Source organism: Dipodomys spectabilis, unplaced genomic scaffold, assembly GCF_019054845.1.
Source record: "Dipodomys spectabilis isolate Male_0828 unplaced genomic scaffold, ASM1905484v1 ptg000286l, whole genome shotgun sequence".
Taxonomy (NCBI): Eukaryota; Metazoa; Chordata; class Mammalia; order Rodentia; family Heteromyidae; genus Dipodomys; species Dipodomys spectabilis.
This window is the reverse complement of record NW_024870963.1, coordinates 164451-187480: the sequence shown is the minus strand read 5'-3', so window position 1 is coordinate 187480 and position 23030 is coordinate 164451. Positions and strand designations below refer to the sequence as shown.

General features: G+C 36.3%; 1 protein-coding gene across 1 annotated transcript; it reads right to left on the bottom strand.

Annotated features, from left to right (window-relative positions):
- Positions 1–16859: 16859 nt before the first annotated feature.
- LOC122126627 (olfactory receptor 11G2-like) lies at positions 16860–17657 on the bottom strand. Its single transcript, XM_042701115.1, has one exon. It carries the CDS (start codon positions 17655–17657, stop codon positions 16860–16862), a length of 798 nt encoding a protein of 265 aa, XP_042557049.1.
- Between the last annotated feature and the right edge of the window lie 5373 nt (positions 17658–23030).

Genomic DNA, 23030 nt, shown 5'->3' with positions numbered 1-23030 from the left:
CAGCTCCACTTCTGGCTTTTTGGTGGTTAATTAGAGATAAAAGTCTCATGGACATTACTGATAGACTGGCTTTGAACTTTGATCCTCAGATCTCCCTAGTAGCTAAGATTACAGTGTGAGCCACTATTTTTGTATAATTTGAAAATACTGTTCTCTTGGACACTAGTATGTAAAAGACACTGGAAACATGAATTGCTAATGGATATACATAGAAATTCCCTTGTTGTGAAATGGAAATATGCAGATTAAATAAGCCAAAAATTCACTGAATCATCATGAAGAAAAGTGCTACTGTAGCTATCATCGAGGTAAAGAATAGAACATCCTAGACATTTCCTCTCGTGCTATATTCTAATCACTACCTCAACTTCTCTGCTCTCTACCTGCAATATTCTTTCCCTATGGAAATCATTTTTTTGTTTTTTTAAAAAATAATTTATCAACCAAATATGTACTTCTAAATAATTGTTACTATTTTTGTCTGCTTTCTTTTACTTTGCATAAGTGTAATTGTACTACTCGACTTTTGGTTACTTTCTTTATTTCAATAGTAAGTTGTCAGATTATGTTGTATCTATCTACAGGTAATTAATTTTTACTGTTCTATATTATTGCATGTGTGATTAAAGCGTTACTTTAGACATTGTAGTGTAGATGAATATTTTGGTTGATTTCTAGTTTGATGCTCTTGGAAGAAATTTTAGTATGCCATGTAGGTTAGCTCTCCTGGCTCACATCTCCAAAAGGTGTATGTATCTTCAATTGTAATAAGCAGTTTTCTTTGATTACTAAGCAGTTTTTTCCTCCTTTTCCTCCTCCTCTTCCTTCTGTTCCTCTTCCTCCTCCTCCTCTTCCTTCTGTGCTGCTGCCGCCACTGCCACCTCTTTTTCTTTTTTTCTCCTTCTTCCTCTTCTTTCTTCTTCTTCCTCTTCCTCCTCTCCTTCCTCCTCCCCTTCTTCTTTCTTCTCCTCTTCCTCTTACTTCTTTTATTCTAGTATTGAGCTGGTCTCACACTTTTCATCTTCTTGTGTAGTTAGGCTTATAGGTAGCTGTGTACCATCTACATAAAGTAGATTTTTGCACAATTTTTAAGTTCCTATTGACAGTGTATGAGAGCTGTCAGTGTTCTCTAATGTTAAGGTCTTTACCAGGGTACTGAGATATGAGAGATAGATGCATTTTCACAACTTGTCTTTTTCTTTCTTTCTTGTAATAATATCACACTGGGCAATATTCTTCTTGGCAGTATTTTCTCTTCAGAACAGATGGTTATATAATTTTTTTCCTTTAAAGAGAATATTTTATGCATGATAAAGAAAAATAGTCTCCCAAACCTAATGTGGAACTCTTTAATGCAGGGATATAATTTACAGGAGCTCTGAGAATGCCATTATCCATGTAGAAGTCTGTGATCTACCTCAGGATATTACCAGATATTTCTCTCCTATATGTCTAAGAGAGAGTAGTTGAATTAGTTCATTTAGGAGTATCTTCCTGAAGAGTAAATTTCAAAGAGAAATTTCTTTTAGCCTTGATATCAATTTGCCTGAAAAGTTCTTATGTAGAGATAATAGGGAATTGAGCTTAATGTTTGCACCTAAAAAACTTTCACTAAAATTTACAAAATAAATGAATAAATGCACTTAGTTTATTTATAAATAAAATTTATTTATGAATAAAATTAAAGAGAGAAAGGAAGGAAAGAGATCATAGCTACCAAGAGCAAAGCTTAGATTGTGTGTGACTGGATACAGTATAGCTGAAACCATTTGGAATCACTTTTTTCCATTAAAATAGTTGACTAAGCTATTTGATAATGCAATCTGCTTCTATTAATGCAGTTTTGTCCATCAATGCTAGATACAGCTAAGGGATAGTCAGCATTAATATGATTTTTCTGAGATAGCTTTTTTTTTGTCTGTGTTTGAAGTAATGTGTTTAAAAAGTCCCTTACCTTTCAATCTAGTTATTAAAATGATGGAGCCTGTCATTATTGATACAGTGTTAAAGTAGATTTATCACAAAATTGACAAAAAGAGAAAACTTTTTTCCTCCCTTTCTAGGCACTCCTGAGCAGATGTCCTATGGACTGTTTTGCTTCTGCACAATGGCTTCATGTTATGCTGAATTAAAAAAAATCTGAACAATATTAAAAATGAACAATACAATTTGTGGGTAGGGACAGTAGGAAAAAACTGGGAGATTATGAGGGAAGGGGTGTCATTGTCTAAAAAGAAATATACCCTTTACCTGACTTATGTAACTGTAATTCTTCTGTACATCAACTTCATAATAACCATAAAAACTTAAAAAATCTGAACAATCTTTGTTTACTAATCTTGCAGTAAGGTCTTCAGTTTGGTTATTACAGCTCTTTGTACATAAGACATACATAGAAACATGAATATCTAGCTTATTTTATCTGGATTTCTATATGATCAATCAATCAATTGCAAATTAGTTTTGGAAGTTGGTGTAGTTGACAGTAATCTATTTGGAATTTCCCAAAGAGTAAGTCTTCTGTGGCTAAATGGCAGTCAGTATTTGTCAAATAGCAGCTGGTTGCAGCATATTTTTTGTTTCTTTCTTGTTTTTTTCAGGGAGGGGAAAGAAGATTAGCAAACTAATCAATATTTTAGAATTTATAAAATGAATGCAAAAGCTTTCTTCTGCTAGTGCTAGATCTGATCTTTGTGACAGTAGGACGCATGTGGTAAATAAAATTTCCCAAGAAATTTATATTTTAGTTTATATTGCCTCAACCTTTTTAGTATCTTAACCCTGGGAAGAACAGATCTTGATTCTTGTATGACAAAATTACATTTTTTGAATGTCTTTTCCATTCTTATTTTAAGAACTTGTGAGGGACTGAGATATCAAGTATTTCTTTCTTTTCAAGATGTGCTTAAATCAGACATAAAAATAAGTTTTATATAATACTATTTTCATTCAGGATTAATATTAATGATATTAAACAGGAAACTGTTTAATCAAAATCTCTGATCTTCAAATGAGGCTGTTAATAAGTGTTGGGGCCAGAAGGTACATGGCCAATGAATAGAGGTGCTAACTAATTTCCTGTAACATGTGAAGGTGATTTGGATTTTAAATTCTATAAAATTATCAATGTGTTTTAGGTCTGCAGCTTTAATAATAATTGGGAGAAAAGTCATTCAATTCCTTGCAAATGAATAGAATTTGCTGCTAATGATTGAACATCTCCCCCACACCCCCTTTTTGGTCTTAGTCTTGAGACTGGAACTCAAGGCCTAGGTGCTAGCCGTGAGATTTTTTTTACTCAAGGCTAGTCCTCTACTAGTTGAGCTATAGCTCCACTTCTGGCTTTTTGGTGGTTAGTTGAAGATAAGAATCGAATAGAATTTTCTGTCTGGGCTGGCTTCAAACCATAATCCTCAGATTTGAGCCACCTAAGTAGCTAGGATTACAGATATGAGCCATCAGAGCCCAGCTCAAAATACATTTTAATGCTTTAAATAGTTAAATATTCAATAACTTTCTATTTTAGACTACTCTATTTTAGTTACATTTCTTTTTCATATATATAATTCTCTATATAAAATTATATATGTATATAAACTATATATAACTTTATATAATAAAACTATATATAAAATGATATAAATACATATAACTTTTAATGTTCTAAAATGGCTATAATCATACCTTTAAAAGCTGCGAATTAAGCCAGGCATTCATGCCTTATGTCCTTAATCCTAGCTACTACGAAGCTGGGATCTGAGGATTGCAGTTTGAAGTCAACCTGGGCAGGAAAGTCCATGAAGTTTTTACATCCAGTTAATCACCAGAAAGCTAGAAGTGGAGCTGTAGACTGTAAACTTTTTTTTTTTTTTGGGGTCCGGTCGTGGGTCCTGAACTCGGGTCCTGGGCACTGTCCCTCAGCTCTTCAGCTCAAGGCTAGCACTCTACCACTTGAGCCACAGTGCTACTTCCGGCTTTTTTCTTATGTGGTGCTGCGGAATCGAACCCAGGGCCTCATGCAAGCAAGGCAAGTGCTCTACCACTGAGCTGCCTTCCCAGCCCGATTGCAAACTTTTAGGGAAAAAAAATCCCAGGCTCTGAGTTCAAGCCCCAGTACCAGAAACAGTTTAAGAAAGATAGGCTATATGTGGCTAGAATAAATTCAGAGAGCTGTAGATAAAAGCTTTTAAATTTTGCAGCTACATTATTTTTTTTTACTATTGTAAGCTCTATATCACCTTTTACCTGTATCAGGAAAGGGAATCCCAGACTGAAGCTTCTTACAAGTTCCTTTCTTATTTTCTTAGAGAGCTGTGTCCGTCTTTTTGGCAGGAACTGTTGGAGAGGAAAAGTGCTAATTGTGATGAAGATGCTTGATTTTGTTCGAGGCAGGATGAAGAGGCAATAAGCAGAGCCTGCTAGGAAGCAAATTACCCAGTTCCTCCTGACCCTTGAGGATCCACTTACTTCCAAAAGCAGAATAGTGTCAAGAGACAGCTGTGTGCTTGTTATTTAGTTCCCTTGGGGCATGCCTTAATTTCTATTTTTAAAAAAGGCAAGTTGATATGCGTTTGCTTCAAATTTCTTATAAGTGAGACAAAATACAACTAACTAACTTACTAACTGGGTTGATTAATTAAACAACCAATACTTGTGGCCAGTGAAAACTCTTAGAAACCTGAGGGCTTCGCCTCAAGTGCCTGCAAGTGAACTAACATTCACAGGAGTATGCATGCTGGTCTTCCATGCACAGCAGTGCTGTGGTACTCTCTTGGAATTCATCTTATAGAATACAACCTCATTAAAGGATGATCATGGGTTGAGTGCTAGATCTTCAGCTGGTGGTATTGCTGTGAGAGATGATGGAATTTACATAGGTTGTAGCTGGAGGAGATAGGAGACTAGGGTGTAACCTAGGGTTTATTTTTGGTGCCTGGCCCTTTCCTCTCTTGCTTCTGTCAGCTAAAAGGTGAATGGTCTCTACCTCATGTTCCATTGCTATAAGTATCTGCCTCTCTCTCCACTAGCCCAGAATCACCAGACCCAAGAATTTTGGACTGAAACCTCTCAAACCATGAGTTGAAATAAACATTTCTTCCTAAAAAAGCTGTTTATAACTGGCATTTTGTCATAGCAATGAAAAGTATGACTAACATGGAGATCATGATGAGACAATCAGAATTTTGTCTAAGCACAGTGCTGTGTGACACCCAAAAAATACCAAACATTCTCTTGTCTTGGCTAAAATAAGTATTGCTGTCCTTCCCTCCCTCCTTCACTCCTTTCCTCATTGTTTAACAATCTCCTCTCTTCCTTCTTCTTCCCCCCCCCCACTCTTTTCTTTTCCCTTGCCTCTCTCCCATCTTCCTCTCTCTTTCTCTCACTCTGGTCTTCTAAATGAGCTTTGTAAGTATGAGGACTTCTAAAAGAGTTTTGGCAGGATTTTAAAGGAGTTTTATGGCAGTACAGGGGATTATAACAAATGATACAAACATGACTTAAGGAATTTTAACATGTATACGTCTGTAAAATCTGCATTGTGATAGTAATTTTATTATCATGCCCCTAAGTCTCCTGGTACCCTTTACCATCACCTCTCTCTTACTCCTCCTTGACTTTCTCCATGGAAACAGCTGGTCTTCCCACTATTATTGAGTTTGCATTTTTCTATAGTCTAGTTGAAATAAGCAAAGCACAGGAAGACAAATACTGCAGGCTGTCATTCACTTATGTGTTGAAGTCAAAACATTGATCTCATAGACAAAGTTGAATAGTGGTTAATAGAGGCTGAGAGGAGGAAAAAATGGAGGGAGATGGTTAACTGGGACAGAAGACATTTGGATAGGAGCAATAATTTCTAATGTTTGATAACTATGGCTGATGTTAATACATGTTTCAAAATAACTGAATATTCATAACAGAGAAATGATTTGTGTCTGTGGTGGTAAGTATATGTCAATTACTTTGATCTGATTATTCCACATTATATTATTTAATTGAAATATCATTTTGCTTCACAACTATGTGCATTTGTGTTAAAATAAAAATACATAAATGGACTTAGACCATTATGCATTTTTTTGTAAGACCTTTCCCTCCAATGTAATTATTTGGAAATTCATCTAAGTTGTTGTAGGCATAAAGTTAATTTCTGTCTATTGCTGAATAATTCTATATTGTATAAATATATAGAATTTGTTCAATATGTCATAGAGATTAAGGCTTTTTCCATATCATAGCTATTGTGAATAATTTGCAGCAAACATAGGAAGTACTATTTCTCATTATTGATTTTTTTAGTATTATTTATATATTCTGGAAGCAAGTACTTCAATAGCTATGTGGTTTAAGAACATTTTCTTCCCTGTCTGTGGCTTGTCTTTCTATTTTCTTAATAGTGTTTTTCAAAGTGCCGACATTTTCACTTTGATGGAGTCCAACAAATCAATTTATGATGTGTCCTTTTAATCCTTTTGTTGTTGTATCAAAACAGTCTTCAACTACAATAGTTTTCCTATGTGTTTTCTTCTATAGGACGTTAAAGCTTTAGTTGCATAATCCATTTTTGTATATTTTCTAATGTGCTAAAATTAAAGTTCATAATTTTCGATATGGAAATACAACCATTTTACCACCACATTTTAAAATACTTTAGTATCTCTGTTCAACAGCTGTTCTTTCTATGTAGCTCTATTTCTGGACTACCTATAGTCTTCCACTGATCTACTTGTCTAACATTGGTGACGTATTTGTTCAGATGGTTTATAGTGAGTCTCGAAAGCAGGCAGTGTTAGTTTTTCAACTTTAATCAAGGCCCTTTGCATTTGTATAGGAATTTTTGTTGTTGTTGTTGTTTATAGGGCTTGAACACTGGGCCTGAACACTGTCCTTCAGCTGTTCAGCTCAAGGCCAGCACTCTATCACTTGAGCAACAGCGCCACTTCCGGTTTTCTGGTGGTTTATTGGAGATAAAGAGTTTCACGGACTTTCCTGCCTGGGCTGGCTTTGAACCCCGATCCTCAGATCTCAGTCTCCTGAGTAGCTATGATTACAGGTGTGAGCCACTGGCGCCTGGCTTTGTATAGGAAATTTTTACATTTGCTTGCTAATTTATACCAAAGCAAGCCTTCTGACAGTTTGATTTGTGCTTGCATGACTCTTCGGATAATTTGGGGGAGAATTCATGTCTTAATAATGCTGACATCATTTATTTGCCTCACTGTACCAACTAACACTTTCAGTACAATGTTGAACAGAAGAGATTTATTTTCACTATGTGTTAGCTATGTATTGAAGATAGCTTTCATGAATAAAAGAAGGCTATGCCTAGTTTGCTAAAAATCTGTGTCAGACTCATTGTATATTACAAAATATTTTATTTGTTACATGGGTATTTAATTACCTATTTAACCTGGCTTAAATGGGAAAAATAGTGTCAAATTTCAAACAATTCTGGGTTTATTTTTTGCCTTCTTTTTGTGTCACTACCTAGGTTTTTAACTCAGGGACTTGTGCTCTTTTTTAAAAAAACATATTTTTATTATATTTAAGTGAATGTACAAAGGAGTTGCCATTCATTCCTTGCTTTTTTTTCTGCTTAAGACTAGCATTCTTTCATTTGAGTTACAGTTCCACTTCTGGCTTTTTGCTGGTTAACTGGAAATAAGAGACTTACAGACTTTTCTCTCTGGGCTGGCTTTGAAATGAAGTCCTCATATCACAGTCTTCTGAGTAAATAGGATTGCAGGTGTGAGCCACACTCAAGGCCTGGTTGCTATCCTTGAGCTTCTTTTGCTCGAGGCTAGTGTTGTACCACGTGAGCAACAGCTCCACTTCCAGCTTTTTTTTGTGTGTCACAGACTTTCCTGCCTGGGTTGGCTTTGAACTGTGATACTCTTATCTCAGCCTCCTGAGTAGTTTTGATTATAGGCATGAGCCACTAGCACCTGGCTTATAGGTTTCTTTTTCTTATGTATTTATTTATGTATTTATATATTTATGTATTTATTTATTTATTGGTCAGTCGTGGGGCCTGAACTCTGGGCCTGGGCGCTATCCCTCAGTTCTTTAGCACAAGGCTAGCACATTTCTCCCCTCATCTATCTCAATCTCACTTTTATATTCTCTGCAAATGTAAATGTATACCATATTTACTCAGAAATGGATTTTCCTAGATCTGTGGCTTATTTGCTGATTTTGAAATATCACCTCTTTCCAAAGACCTGGTCTGACCAGCCTATCAGAATCATCTACTCTTCCCTATCTTTTTCTATATTTATACTCTATTAAATCTTTTTATTTTAGTTGAGACTACTAGAATTGTAGAGCTATGTGCTTGTCTGCTAATGACTAGTCTCAGTCACTAGAATGCAGATTTTACAAGAGACTTTTTTTATTGTGAAAATACTGTACAGAGGGGGCAATTACATAGGCAAGATAATGAGTACATTTCATATCAAGCATTGTAACCTCTTTCTTTGTTTCCCCTTCTCATCACATCCTCCCCCACCCCCCAACCCCAACCCTCCTCCCACTCACACCAAAGTTGTAAAGTTCGTTTTTGACACAACGACTTGTAGGTCTCATTGTTGCAATGGGTCCACCTGTATCCCTATTTAAACGATTTGTTTTTTCCCTTCCCCTCCACAAATTATAACAACATCAAATACAGTGAAAGCAATGGTTATACCATGCAGGAGGGACATACAAAGCAACAAAGAAATAATCTTATAAATGTGTTAGAAACAATCGCATGAAAGAAAAAAAAAATGTGAATACATATCTTAGGGTTCATTTCCCTAACATCAACTTATCTGACCTTTTCTGCTTGACTCAGACATATACTAGTTATTGCAAATAAGGAAAACCATGGAACCTATGTTTGTTTGGGCCTGGGTTATTTCACTTAATATAATTTTTTTCAAGTCTTTCCATTTCCTAACAAATGGGGCAATGTCATTCTTTCTGATGGAGGCACAAAATTCCATTGTGTATATATACCACATTTTCTTGATCCATTCATCTACTGAGGGACATCTGGGTTGGTTCCATTATCTTTGCTATGGTAAATAATGCTCCAATAAACATAGTCATGCTGGTAGCTTTAGTGTGGTCTTGTTTGTGAACATTTGGGTAAATGCCCAAAAGTGGGATTGCTGGGTCATAGGGGAGCTCCATGTGGAGTCTTTTGAGGAGCCTCCATACTACTTTCCAAAGTGGTTGAACAAGTTTACACTCCCACCAACAATTCAGTAGTGTTCCCTTCTGTCCACATCCCCTCCAGCATCTGTTGTTGTTAGAGTTCTTGATTATAGCCATTCTAACTGGGGTGAGGTGGTATCTCAATGTTGTTTTGGTTTGCATTTCTTTTATGGCTAGAGAGGTTGAGCATTTCTTCATGTGTCTATTGGCCATCCTTCTTTCTTCTTCAGAGAAGCTTCTCTTAAGTCTTTAGCCCAGTTATTTATTGGGCAGTTGTTTCTTTGAGGATTTGTTGTTGGGGGATTTAATTTTTTGAGTTCCAAGTATATTTTAGATATGAGACCCTTGTCCATTGTATGGCTAGTGAAGCTCTTCTCCCAATCCATGGGCTTTCTATTGATCTTGATAGCTATGTCCTTTGCCATACAGAAGCTCTGCAATTTCATGCAATCCCATTTGTCCTACCTTTCTTTGATTTGTTGTGTTGCTGGGTGTCTGTTAAGAAAATTTCAGTCTGTGCCAAGGCTATCTACAAATTCAATGTGATACCTATCAATATTCCATGCTCATTCTTCAAGGGAATAGAAGAGGCAATCCAAAAATTCATATGAAACAATAAAAACCCCAAATAGCAAAAATGATCCTTAACAGAGAGAATACTGCTGGAGGAATATCAATACCAAATTTCAAACTCTACTTCAAAGCTATAGTAATCAAAACAGCTTGGTACTGGCACAAGAACAGACCTCAGGACCAACGGAATAGAATTGAAAACCCAGAAATGAACCTCCAGACCTATAGACATCTAATCTTTGATAAGGGAGCTAAAAAAATAGAATGGAAGAAAGACAGCCTCTTCAGTAAATGGTGCTGGAAAAATTGGTTAATCACTTGTAGAAAACTAAAGCTAGATCCTTATATATCACCCTGCCCCAAAATCAACTCCAAATGAATCAAAGACCTCAGAATCAAAGCAACACATTACAGGACAGAATAGGAGAACCCTAGGTCTCCTTGGCACAGCCTGAAATTTTTTTAATAGAGACCCAGAAACACAACAAATCAAAGATAGGTTGGACAAATGGGATTGCATGAAATTGCAGAGCTTCTACATGGCAAAGGGCATAGCTAGCAAGATCAATAGAAAGCCCACGTATTGGGAGAAGATCTTCACTAGCCATACAACAGACAAGGGTTTCATATCTAAAATATACTTGGAACTCAAAAAATTAAATCCCCCAACAACAAACCTTCAAAGAAACAATAAATAGGTGGGCTAAAGACTTAAAAAGAAATTTCTCTGAAGAGGAAAGAAGGATGGCCAATAGACATGAAGAAACGCTCAACCTCTCTAGCCATAAGAGAAATGCAAATCAAAACAGCATTGAGATACCATCTCACCCCAGTTAGAATGGCTATAATCAAGAACTCTAATAACAACAGTTGCTGGAGGGGATGTGGGCAGAAGGGAACCTTACTGAATTGTTGGTGGGAGTGTAAACTTGTTCATCCACTTTGGAAAGCAGTATAGAGGTTCCTCAAAAGACTTCACATAGAGCTCCCCATGACACAGCAATCCCACTTTTGGGCATTTACCCAAATGATCACAAACAAGACCTTACTAAAGCTACCAGCACAACTATGTTTATCAGCCTTATTTTACCATAGCTAAGATATGGAACTAACCCAGATGCCCCTCAGTAGATGAATGGATCAAGAAAATATGGTCTATATACACAATGGAATTCTATGTCTCCATTACAAAGAATAACATTGTCCCATTTTCTAGGAAATGGAAGTACTTGGAAAAAATATATTACATGATATAAGCCAGACCCAAAGAAACATAGGTCCCATGATTTCCCTTATTTTCAATAGCTCGTATATATCTGAGACAAGCAGAAAAGCTCAGATAACATGATGTTAAATGAAATGAACCCCAAGGACACAAGTTGTTTTTTCTTTCTTACTATTGTTTCTAACGTATTTATGAGGTACCACGTGATTTTTTGTTGCTTTGTATATTCTTCCCCCACACTATAACCCCTATTTTCACTCTATTTAATGTTGGTATAATTTGGGGAACTGAAGGAAAAAACCAAATTGTTTAAATAGGGATACAGGTTGACCCATTGTAACAATGTGATGTAAAAGATGCTATGCCAAAAATGAACTTTATAATTTAGGCAGAGGGCAGGGAGTGTAGTTGTGGAGATGGGAGGGAAGGGATGGTAGGGGAAAAACAAAGGAGGCAACAATGCTTGATAAGAAATGTACTCATTATCTTGCTTATCTGATTGTAACCCCTCTGTACAGTATTTTGAGAATAAAAACCTTACAGAAAAAAGAAATTTAATAAGAACAGATGCTAGAGGGGAGGTGGTCAAAAGGAAACAGTACTGCATTGTTGGTGGGAGTGTAAATTTGTTCTACCACTCTGGTAAGCACTATGGAGGTTCCTCAAAAGACTCCACATAGGGCTCCCCTATGACCCAGCAATCCCACTTTTGGGCATTTACCCAAATGACCACAAATAAGACCATATTAAAGCTACCAGCACAACTCTGTTTATCGCAGCAGTATTATTCACCATAGTAAGAAATGGACCCAACCCAGATGCCCCTCAGTAGATGAATGGATGAAGAAAATGTGGTTATATAAACAATCGAATTCTGTGCTTCCATCAGACAGAATGGCATTGCCCCATTTGTTAGGAAATGGAAAGACTTGGAAAAAGTCCTATATTAAGTGAAGTAAACCAGTCACAAAGAAACATACATCCCTTTGTTTCCCCTATTTGCAATAATTAGTATACATGTAGGATACACTTAGCTCAATAGCTATGTACACATGACCATATAAGATGATGCTAAACAAAATGAACTCTAAGACCTGGACACAAGGGTTTTTTCTTTGTTGTTGTTTTTAATGTACTGTGTCATTTTTTGTTTCTTTTGTATGTTCTTCACCTTCTGGTATATTTTCTGTTTTCACTGTATTTGATTTTGAGACCCTAGTATTGTATATATGTTTATGTGAGTTAAGGAAGGGAAGGGGAAGAACAGACTAGTGAGTCAAAGAACCAGTGCAGCTATGATACACACAAGACAGTATGTTGGAAATCATCTGTACAACTTGGGGATGGGGAGAGCGTGTGTGTGGAGATAGGAGGAAAATGAGGGAAGGGGTAACAAGTTTGACAAGAAAAGTATTTATTACCTTACCTGTGTAACTGTAACCCCTCTGCATATCATTTTGACAATAGAAAAAAGATAAAGAAAAGGAAATGTGAATTATGATTTCAGTGGTGAATAATTTTAAACTTATTGGTATAAAGAGGGTCTTGGAAACCAAAACTGGATCAGTGAAGACCTTGGCAAGTGGGAGTAGAGACAAAAGAAACATCCAGAAAATGTAATATTAGCTGACTCAATATCAAGCACATTACAATCTCTTTAGAAAATGTCCTAGAATATGCTTAGTGCATAGACATTGGGAAACTTCTGTCTTCTTCCCAGTACGTCAACCCAGAACTGGTGGAGTTAAGGCTCAGAGGTCACTATAGCAACTATTTTCTGGAATTTTAAATATTTTTCTCTCACCTATGGAGAGCTGATTTAGCTCAGAGGAGACTGAGGGCTTTAGCTCCATGTGGTGGGAAACTGGAATCATAGAACAGAGTGGAAGTCACCTCCCATCCAGCAGAGATCTGGAAGGCAGAAATCTGAAGTCTCACTCCCTGAGATGTGTGGTAGACTTATCGAAACAAACACTTTGACTGGTTAGTAGGTTGAAAACAAAGAAATATTCAACTCTTTCCCAATTCTCAGTTGTTTACTACTTCTCTTCTAAAGTTTATTTTTTCAAGTATTTTTTCTTTAACCTGTGTCCTATTACCTTTGAACAATGTCATTAAGTATTTTCTACATTGTTAATTTAATGGTCATGAATGCCTGTATTTTATGCTTCTCTGCTTCCCAAAAACTTTTTAGGAATTTGTTTTGGTGTTTTTTTCATGTAATAAGCTTCTTTAAGAAAATTATCTTTAAGTAGTTGTTCGAAGGGATTAGCATTTGTCATGTCGACACAACACATCTGGTCAACATCACTTCTCTCACATCATCATTCTCTCACAGCCCTCCTCTCAAATTTTCGTTTTATGAGATATGCATTAAATATTACAACTGCATTGACTCTCATCTAATCACTTCTCCAGGGTATATGGGGAAACCATTGCTCCGGCAGTAAGGCTAAGAATGTTCTAAGCAAACATATGGATGTTTCAGGAAAGGTAAACTCAGGACTACATTGTATGCTTGAGATGTTTCAAAGGCAATGCTACCCTTTTCCAATTCATCCCAACTCATGAGTTATGGAAGCCTTAGCACATTGATGGTCTCTACTCATGGTTTATCATCTTCTGATTTACCTACCACTTTCACTGGAATCTTTATTGTCATCTGACCAATAATTTATCTATTGAAAGAGCTTAAAGATTTGTTTTGTTTTAAGGTTACTAAATTTTTTCTTTATATGAACCCCTTCAAAACCATAACCTGAGACAAAATTCAGGCATAGGTTTTGTTTGTCAGAGGTGCTCCCACTGAGGAAGAACATAGAGCATGCAAGAGAACAAAATAAAAACTTGATACCAGTGCCTGTAGAAAGCCTTCCACAAATAAGAACATTTGATGCATCCATTAATCTATACTTCCCTTATAATAATTTTGGGTTTATTTAGCATAGGTTTTGAGGCTTTGGTGACTTTGAAGAACTGAGTCTGAAATTTTGCAGATGTGTGGTGCTATTGTAGTAGGATAATATCAGCATGAGGTAAAACTTCAATATAGCTAAACAGGTGTGAATAGAAACTCAACAAAAATATCTTCAAAGAATAGTTTTTTGGTGCCAGTTCTGTGGCTTGAACTTGAGTCTTGAGTAGCTAGGATTACAGGCATGAGCCACTGGCACCTGACCAATAATAGATTTTAATTACACTATCATTTATAATCGTAAATTAAATAATCACAAAACTACTTCACTTCAGTAAAATTGTAAGATTAGTTTTCTAACTAGTTAATATGGTATTGGTAACAAATTGCTCTAAATGGTTATAGTATGTAATGGTGGTTGTATAAAATAAATGAAATAGTTATCCTTAAAATGTGAGGCAGAGGGTCCGGGAAGGTGGCTCAGTGGTAGAGCACTTGCTTTGCATGCCTGAGGCCTTGGGTTCGATTCCTCAGCACCATGTAAGCAAAAAAAGAAAAAAGCTGGAAGTGGCGCTGTGGCTCAAGTGGTAGAGCGCTAGCCTTGAGCCGAATAGCTGAGGGACAGCGCCCAGGCCCAGAGTTCAGGCCCCACAACCAGACTCCAAAAGAAAAAAATGTGAGGCAGAAGAAATTGCTGTGTCCAAGTTGGACAAAATCATTTGGTATAGGACTGGCAATTTGGCTTAGTGGTAGAGTGCTTAACTAGTATGTGTGAGGCCCTAGGATCAATCCCTGGGTGACATATAAATAAAATCATTTGGCGTGGAAGAATGATCTGTTGTATATTCCTTGAAGCAGACATTACTGAAGCATTATAAATTAATTCAATTTGATAACGTAAATCCCTGCTTTATTTAAAAATGGACTCCCTCACATTAACTTTACATAGTGGGAATGAATTTGGTAATTTGTATATAGTATATATAAAGTGTTATGTGTAAATGACAAGCAGCTAATAAATACAGATGCAAAAGAAGTTTTGAAGCAAAAGAAGTACTATGCCAGATTAACCTTTGAATATGAGAAAGGTTAGTATACACATGGTTTATAAAGAATACAACTTCTGTTTAACAGTTTTATGTTTGGGTAGTAGTTGAAGATAATAGAGAATATGTGAGGGCAAGGGCTATCCCATAAATCATCCATTGAGGAGACTTCTACTTGCATCCTTATAAGTAGTTCATGTCTTCAAATACACAAAAAAGCAATTTGAAGCTCAATCTTTTATTTGTCATTATAAAGTTCTAATTCTAGAAACAGTTGTTAAATGCTTGGATTTCTTTCTGTAAAGTAGCAGCAAGCTAATGTATGAGGTGAAAGATTCCCTGGGATACAAACAGTAGATTATACATACATACATACATACATATATATATATATGTATATATATATATATGTATATGTATATGTATCATTTAAGTTAGTCATTGCTTTGAAGGTGATTACAGCAGAAATCACATTCAACTAACCACTGCTACACATTATTTGGTCAACATATTTTCACTACCTCTCTTGATCTCAGTCAGATATTAAATGATGGTTCAATGAATAAACTTTAGGTATCAAAAACGAAACAACAATTTAAATATGCATATAAACATCAGAATTAAATTGAAAATTGATGAAGTTGTGAATTAAAGCATTTTGCTAATGGAAGTCTGTAAGACAGGATTCACATTTAATTCACTTTGCTTCTGTTAAATACATAAACAAACAGAAAGAACCTCCCTCAATATACCCCATCTCATTTGCAATGGGAGCTCTCAGAAATTTTTCCCCTACATGCAGAAAACTTCCTTGGTTCTTCTTGCAAGGAATATCACATAGAGATTCATTGCACTGTGAGACAAGGAAATTCTTGCAGGCTATAATGGTATCTCTGCATATAGTATCTGATATTCCTGTTGTCTTATACACTTGTAATTATCCTTGAAAGGATTGTTCACCAGTGATTCAAACACTTACATTAAAAATCATTCCATACATTAAAGAAGAAAAAAAATAGAGAGATAGCTAAAATAATTATTATCTGTGTGACACAGGTAAAATGAAAATATACCTAAATAAAATATGCCCCAAAATATGTCACTTGATATTGTTTGAAGTAAAATATGTGAAGAGCTGATTAATATTTGATCTTCCACAATTGTCTTTATCTTTATCTATATTGATCATAAAAAATAACTATGAAATTCCTCAACCAGTTTAGGTGATCTCTGACCTACCATCTCAGCTACAGCTATTTCTGTTCTTAAAAACATTATATACATATATATAATTATATATAGGTGTATATATATGTATACCCATGTATATGTATATGTATACATGGGTATACATATATATACACACACACATACATATTCCCATTATAACTAGCATTATATATATGCTTATATATATGAATATATTGAAAATATAAACATATAAATCCGTTCTCTAAAATGGAAATATACCAATAGAGAACATGATTAATATTATTATTCAAAAAGCAAATGACTGATTTTGTATCTTTATATATTCTCCTTAATTAGAAAGTTAATCTCTTTAACCTTTCAGAAGCTTAGCTACATATGAATTTTCTTCAGAAAATGTAATTATTTGAATAAGGCTAACCTATCATATAGTAGGCAATTTCAAGACTGAAACAGTTTCTAAACAAAATTATTGAATTTTCCTGAAAAGTTTTTTTTACTTATATTGGTGGTTAATGAATTTAGTTCCTAAACAAAGGAACAAAATTGGTGAATAACTAGTTAATTATTCATAGTAAATTATTTTTTATTTGTTTTATTAATGGGATTTCAGTTCCAAAGACTTTCCTTAGTGCAGCTTGAATCTCCTTGTTCCTTAGACTGTAAATAAGAGGATTACAGAGGGGTGTTATCACAGAATAAAATAAAGTAATAATTTTTGTACTTCAACTGGGTGTTTAGATCCAGGACTGACATACATCACCATAATAGATCCATAAAAGATGCTGACAACTGCCAGATGAGAAGCACAAGTAGAGAAGGCCTTGTGTTTGCTAGCTGCTGAGGACATCCTTAACACAGCCAGAATCACCAGAGCATAAGAACAAAGGACAAAGAGGAAAGTACCAATCATGAAGATGACATTGAAAGTAGAGTAAATGAACTGTGTGGTGGAGTCTTCAGAACAGGACAGCATCATCAATGGAACAGGATCACACACGAAATGGTTGATGACATTTGGGCCACAATAAGGCAAGTGTGAAATAAGAACAGCTGGAGTTATGAACAAAATTAACCCACCTGTCCATCCAAAGATGACCAGACCAGTGCATAACCTCCTCGTCATGATCTGTGGGTAGTGCAGAGGGCAGCAGATGGCAAGGTACCTGTCAAAGGCCATGATGCAAAGGTAGAAGCCCTCATCACACCCAAAGGAGAAGAAGAAGTAGAACTGTGCAAAACAACTGACAAAGGAAATAGACTTTGTTGTGGAGAGGAAGTTGACCAACATGTTCGGGACAGTTGTGGTGACATAGCATATTTCCAGGAGAGAGAAATTCCCCAGGAAGATGTACATGGGAGTGTGAATACACCGGTCTGTCCACACAGCACAGGCAATGGCTGTGTTCCCCATCAGTGTCAGTGTGTAGGTTACAGCAAAGAGCCCAAAGTAGAGGAGCTGTATTTGTGGGCTTGAGGGAAAACCCATAAGGATAAAGTAACTAACAGGGTTCTTGTTTCCTGTGTTGGACATATTCATTGTTCTGGAAGACATGAAGATGAGCATGGTCATTAAATTTAAGGCAAAAAGATAGTCAATTTACAGTTTCATAATGATATGAAATATGATATGATAATGATATGAACAGTGACATTTATTTCTTTTTTCTTTTTTTCTTTTTGGTCGGTCGTGGGGCTTGAACTCTGGGCTTGGGCGCTGTCCTCAGCTCTTCAGCTCAAGGCGAGCACGCTACCGCTTGAGCCACAGGGCTACTTCCCAGTGCCATTTCTTTAATTGAAGAGTATGAATTCATTTTGGAATGATTCAAATATAATACACAAGAAACATATTTGAGGACACAAGAAAAATGTAAGAAGGTATGCATAATGTTCGTGATTCTAAGACCTTATTATATAAGCTTGCACAATTTATGTCCTTAATACATATCAATCAGGACATGTGAAATTCTTTTAAGTTTCACAAACCTATAACTCATCACAGTTGTTAATGTTGATAATAATGACCTTAAATGAAGTACTACTCCCATTATGACATTTCAAAATTCCAGTCTTAGAGAGACAAAATAAATGGCTCACAGAACATTCTTCTTTATACCATCTTATTGTAGTGTGTAACGCTCTGATATAGGATACATAAATTGTATAAAATCATGCCCAGTTCATGTTTGGTATATAAAAATGCTTCCTCTGTATCCTCCTGAATTCTACTTCCTAGCCTGGAAAGTCAGTGGTAGAAAATTTTGTTCCATTTCTGTGTGAATAAAAAAATGAATGTTGTACTATGTCAACTGACCTTAAGGATTTTACTTCTTTTGATTGTTAACCCCTTGAAATGCACAATTTTGTCAGGGAAAAATTGTGAAATGCATAAAATTCTGTGTGTATGTGTTTGGTGCAGATGTGACTAAGTAGTTTTCCATGATTTCTTTGGGCCTAATTTCTGTCTTTTGTTTCTTTAAAAAAAAACTTAAGGATGTCTTATTTTCTAAAAGAAAAAAAATGTGTACCTATACTAGGGCTTCAACACAGGGTCAGGGCTCACATGTGCCTTTTAGTTTTTTTATTCAAGGTTGACATTCTGTTATTAGAGCCACAGCTCTACTTTTGGATTTATTTATTTATTTTGCCAGTCCTGGGTTTTGAAATCAGGGCCTGGGCATTGACCCTGAGCACACTACCATTTGAGCTACAATGCCACTTCTGGCTGTTTCTGAGTAGTTTATTGGAGATGAGTCTTATGGACTTTCCTGTTCCAGCTAGCTTTGAACCTTGATCTTCAGATGTTAGCCTCCAGAGTAGTTAGTATTACAGGCGTGGGCCACTGGTGCCTGGTTTACTTCTGGATTTTTGGTGGTTAATTGGATATATTAGTCTCACTGACTTTCCTGCCAAGATGGATTGGTACTTTGATCCACAGATCTTATCTAGGATTACAGTTGTAATCAAGTGCTTGGCAGTACTCACCACAGGCATTTTCTACCAACACACTCTTAACACCTGTGCTATCTTGCTACACTCCCTTGTGCTGTCCCTCACTTTGTGTTAGACTGAAATGAAGCTTAAGTGTAATATGCTATTCCCTTGAAAATCCTGCATTAGCCCTCATATTTTGCACATAAAGTATTAAGACTGCTGTTTCCATAGCTTCTCCTTATATTTGTCTGCCTGCATCTTTGTTTTCAAGCAACTCCAACTCTAATATATTAAAAATTTTGTTTCTACAGTAGACACAGACTTATTTCCTTTTTTTTTTAAATTTTATTTTATTTTATTTGAGAACATACTGTACAGAGGGGTTACAATTACATGGGCAGGAAAATGCATACATTTCTTACCAAGCATTGCAGCCTCCTCCTTTGTTTACCCTTCACCTCCCTTCCCAGCCTCCCCCCTCCCCCCCACCAGATCATACCCCCCCGCTCCCCCCCAACCGACATTGTAAAGCTGGTTTTGACATGACATTTTGTACTTCTCATTGTTGCAACAGGTCCACCTGAATCCTTAAACGACTTGTTTGTCCCCGTCTCCTCCACATGTTATACTGACATCAAATATAGTGAAAGCGGGGGTTACACTGTGGGGGAGGGACATACAAAGCAACAAAGAAATAATATTATAAATGCGTTAGAAACACATGCATGAAAGAAACAAAAACATTAAAATACATATTTGAGGGTTCGTTTTCCTAACATCACATTCTCTGACTTTTTCCACTTGACTCATACCTATACTAGATATTGCAAATAAGGGAAACCATGGGACCTATGTTTCTTTGGGCCTGGCTTACTTCACTTAATATAATTTTTTCCAAGCCTTTCCATTTCCTAACAAATGGGGAAATGTCATTCTTTCTGATGGAGGCATAGAATTCCATTGTGTATATATACCACATCTTCTTGATCCATTCATCTACTGAGGGGCATCTGGGTTGGTTCCATATCTTAGCTATGGTAAATAATGCTGCAATAAACATAGTTGTGCTGGTAGCTTTAGTGTGGCCTTGTTTGTGATCATTTGGGTAAATGCCCAAAAGTGGGATTGCTGGGTCATTGGGGAGCTCTATGTGGAGTCTTTTGAGGAACCTCCATACTGCTTTCCAAAGTGGTTGAACAAGTTTACATTCCCACCAACAATGAAGTAAGGTTCCTTTCTGTCCACATCCCCTCCAGCATCTGTTGTTGTTAGAGTTCTTGATTTTTGCTGTTCTAACTGGAGTGAGGTGATATCTCAATGTTGTTTTGATTTGCATTTCTTTTATGGCTAGGGATGTTGAACATTTCTTCATGTGTCTATTGGCCATCCTTCTTTTTTCTTCAGAGAAGCTTCTCTTTAAGTCTTTCACCCACTTACTTATTGGGCAGTTGTTTCTTTGAGGATTTGTTGTTGGGTGGTTTAATTTTTTGAGTTCCAAGTATATTTTAGATATGAGACCCTTGTCCGTTGTATGGCTAGTAACGATCTTCTCCCAATCCGTGGGCTTTCTATTGATCTTGCTAGCTATGTCATTTGCCCTGCCGAAGCTCTGCAACCTTATACAATCCCATTTGTCCAACCTTTCTTTGATTTGTTGTGTTTCCGGGTCTCTATTCAGAAAATTTCGGCCTGAGCCGGGGAGACCCAGGGTTTCTCCTATTCCATCTTGTAATGTTTTCAGAGTGTCTGCTTTGAGTTCAAGGTCTTTGATCCATTTGGAGTTGATTCTGGTGCAGGGTGATATATAAGGATCTAGCTTTAGTTTTCTACATGTAGTTAACCAGTTTTGCCAGCACCATTTACTGAAGAGGCTGTCTGTCTTCCATTCTATTGTTTTAGCTCCCTTATCGAAGATTAGATGGCTATAGGTCTGTAGGTTCATTACTGGGTTTTCAATTCTATTCCATTGGTCCTGAGGTCTGTTCTTATGCCAATACCAAGCTGTTTTGATTACTATGGCTTTATAGTAGAGTTTGAAATTTGGTATTGATATTCCTCCAGCAGTGTTCTTTCCGTTGAGGAGCGTTTTTGCTATTCGGGGTCTTTTATTGTTCCATATGAATTTTTGGATTGCCTCTTCTATTTCCTTGAAGAATGAGGGTGGAATTTTGATAGGTATTGCGTTGAATTTGTAGATAGCCTTGGGAAGTATTGCCATTTTCACGATGTTAATCTTTCCAATCCAGGAGCATGGGAGGTTTTGCCATTTTTTAAGTTCTGTGTTGATTTCCTTTTTCAAGATTTTAAAGTTTTCATCATAGAGGTCCTTCACTTCTTTAGTTAAGTTAATTCCTAGGTATTTTATTTTTTGTGGGGCTATTACAAATGGAGTTGCTTTCCTAATTTCAGCCACACTTTTCTCATTGTTGGCATACAGAAAAGCCATTGATTTTTGGGGGTTAATTTTATAACCTGCTACTTTGCCAAAGTTTTGAATCAGCTTGAGTAATTTGGGAGTGGAGTCTATGGGATTCTTTAAATACAAGATCATGTCATCTGCAAAGAGGGAGAGTTTTATTTCTTCTTTCCCTATTTAGATCCCCTTGATATCTGCATCTTGTCTTATTGCTGTAGCTAGGTATTCTAATACTAGATTGAAGAGAAGTGGAGAGAGTGGGCATCCTTGTCTTGTTCCTGAGTTAAGAGGAAATGGCTTTAGTTTTTCACCATTGAGTATAATGCTGGCTGTAGGTTTGTCATATACAGCCTTTATTGTATTGAGGAATGTTCCATGGATTCCTAATTTTTCCAAAACCTTCATCAGGAAGGGGTGTTGAATCTTGTCGAATGCTTTTTCTGCATCTATTGAGATAACCATGTGGTTCTTATTTTTGCTCCTGTTGATGTGATGAATAATATTAATTGATTTGCGTATATTGAACCAGCTTTGCATCCCTGAAATGAATCCTGTTTGATCGTGGTGTATGATTTTTTGGATGAATTGTTGAAGTCGGTTGGCCAAAATTTTGTTGAGAAGTTTTGCATCAATGTTCATCAAAGAAATGGGTCTATAGTTCTCTTTCTTTGATGAGTCCCTGCCTGGTTTTGGGATGAGGGTTATGATGGCTTCACAGAATGTGTTCGGTAGTGAGCTTTCTCTTTCAATTTCATTGAAGAGTTGGAGGAGTATTGGTGTGAGCTCTGCTTTGAAGGCCTTGTAAAATTCCGCTGTAAAACCATCTGGTCCTGGACTTTTCTTAGCTGGGAGGTCTCTTATTGCTGTTTCTATTTCAATGCTTGATATGGGCCTGTTAAGATAGTTTAACTCATCTTGGTTTAGTTTTGGCATGTCAATATTTGCTATTAAGAGGTCCATTTCTGTCAAGTTCTCAAACTTATTAGCATACAGATTTGAGAAGTATTCCCTTATAATGTTCTGAATCTTGGTTGTTTCCGTGGTGATGTTTCCATTCTCATCTCTGAGTTTATTAATTTGGGTGTGTTCTCTTCTTTTTCTGATAAGATTTGCTAAGGGTCTGTCAATTTTGTTAAGTTTTTCGAAGAACCAACTCTTTGTTTTGTTGATTCTTTCTATAGTTTTTTTGGATTCTAATTCATTTAATTCTGATTTAATTTTGATTATTTCTTTCCGTCTACTGGATTGGGGTTTATTTTGTTGTTCTTTTTCAAGGAGGTTTAGATGTGTCATTAAATTGCTAGTTTCAGATCTCTCCAGTTTGTTGATGTAGGAACTCAGAGCTATAAACTTGCCTCTGAGTACTGCCTTTGCTGTGTCCCAGAGGAGCTGGTATTTTGTGTGTTCATTTTTGTTGAATAGCATGAACATTTGAATTTCCTTTCTAATCTCTTCCATGACCCACTCATGATTCAGCAGTGTGTTGTTCAGCCTCCATGTGATACCGGACTT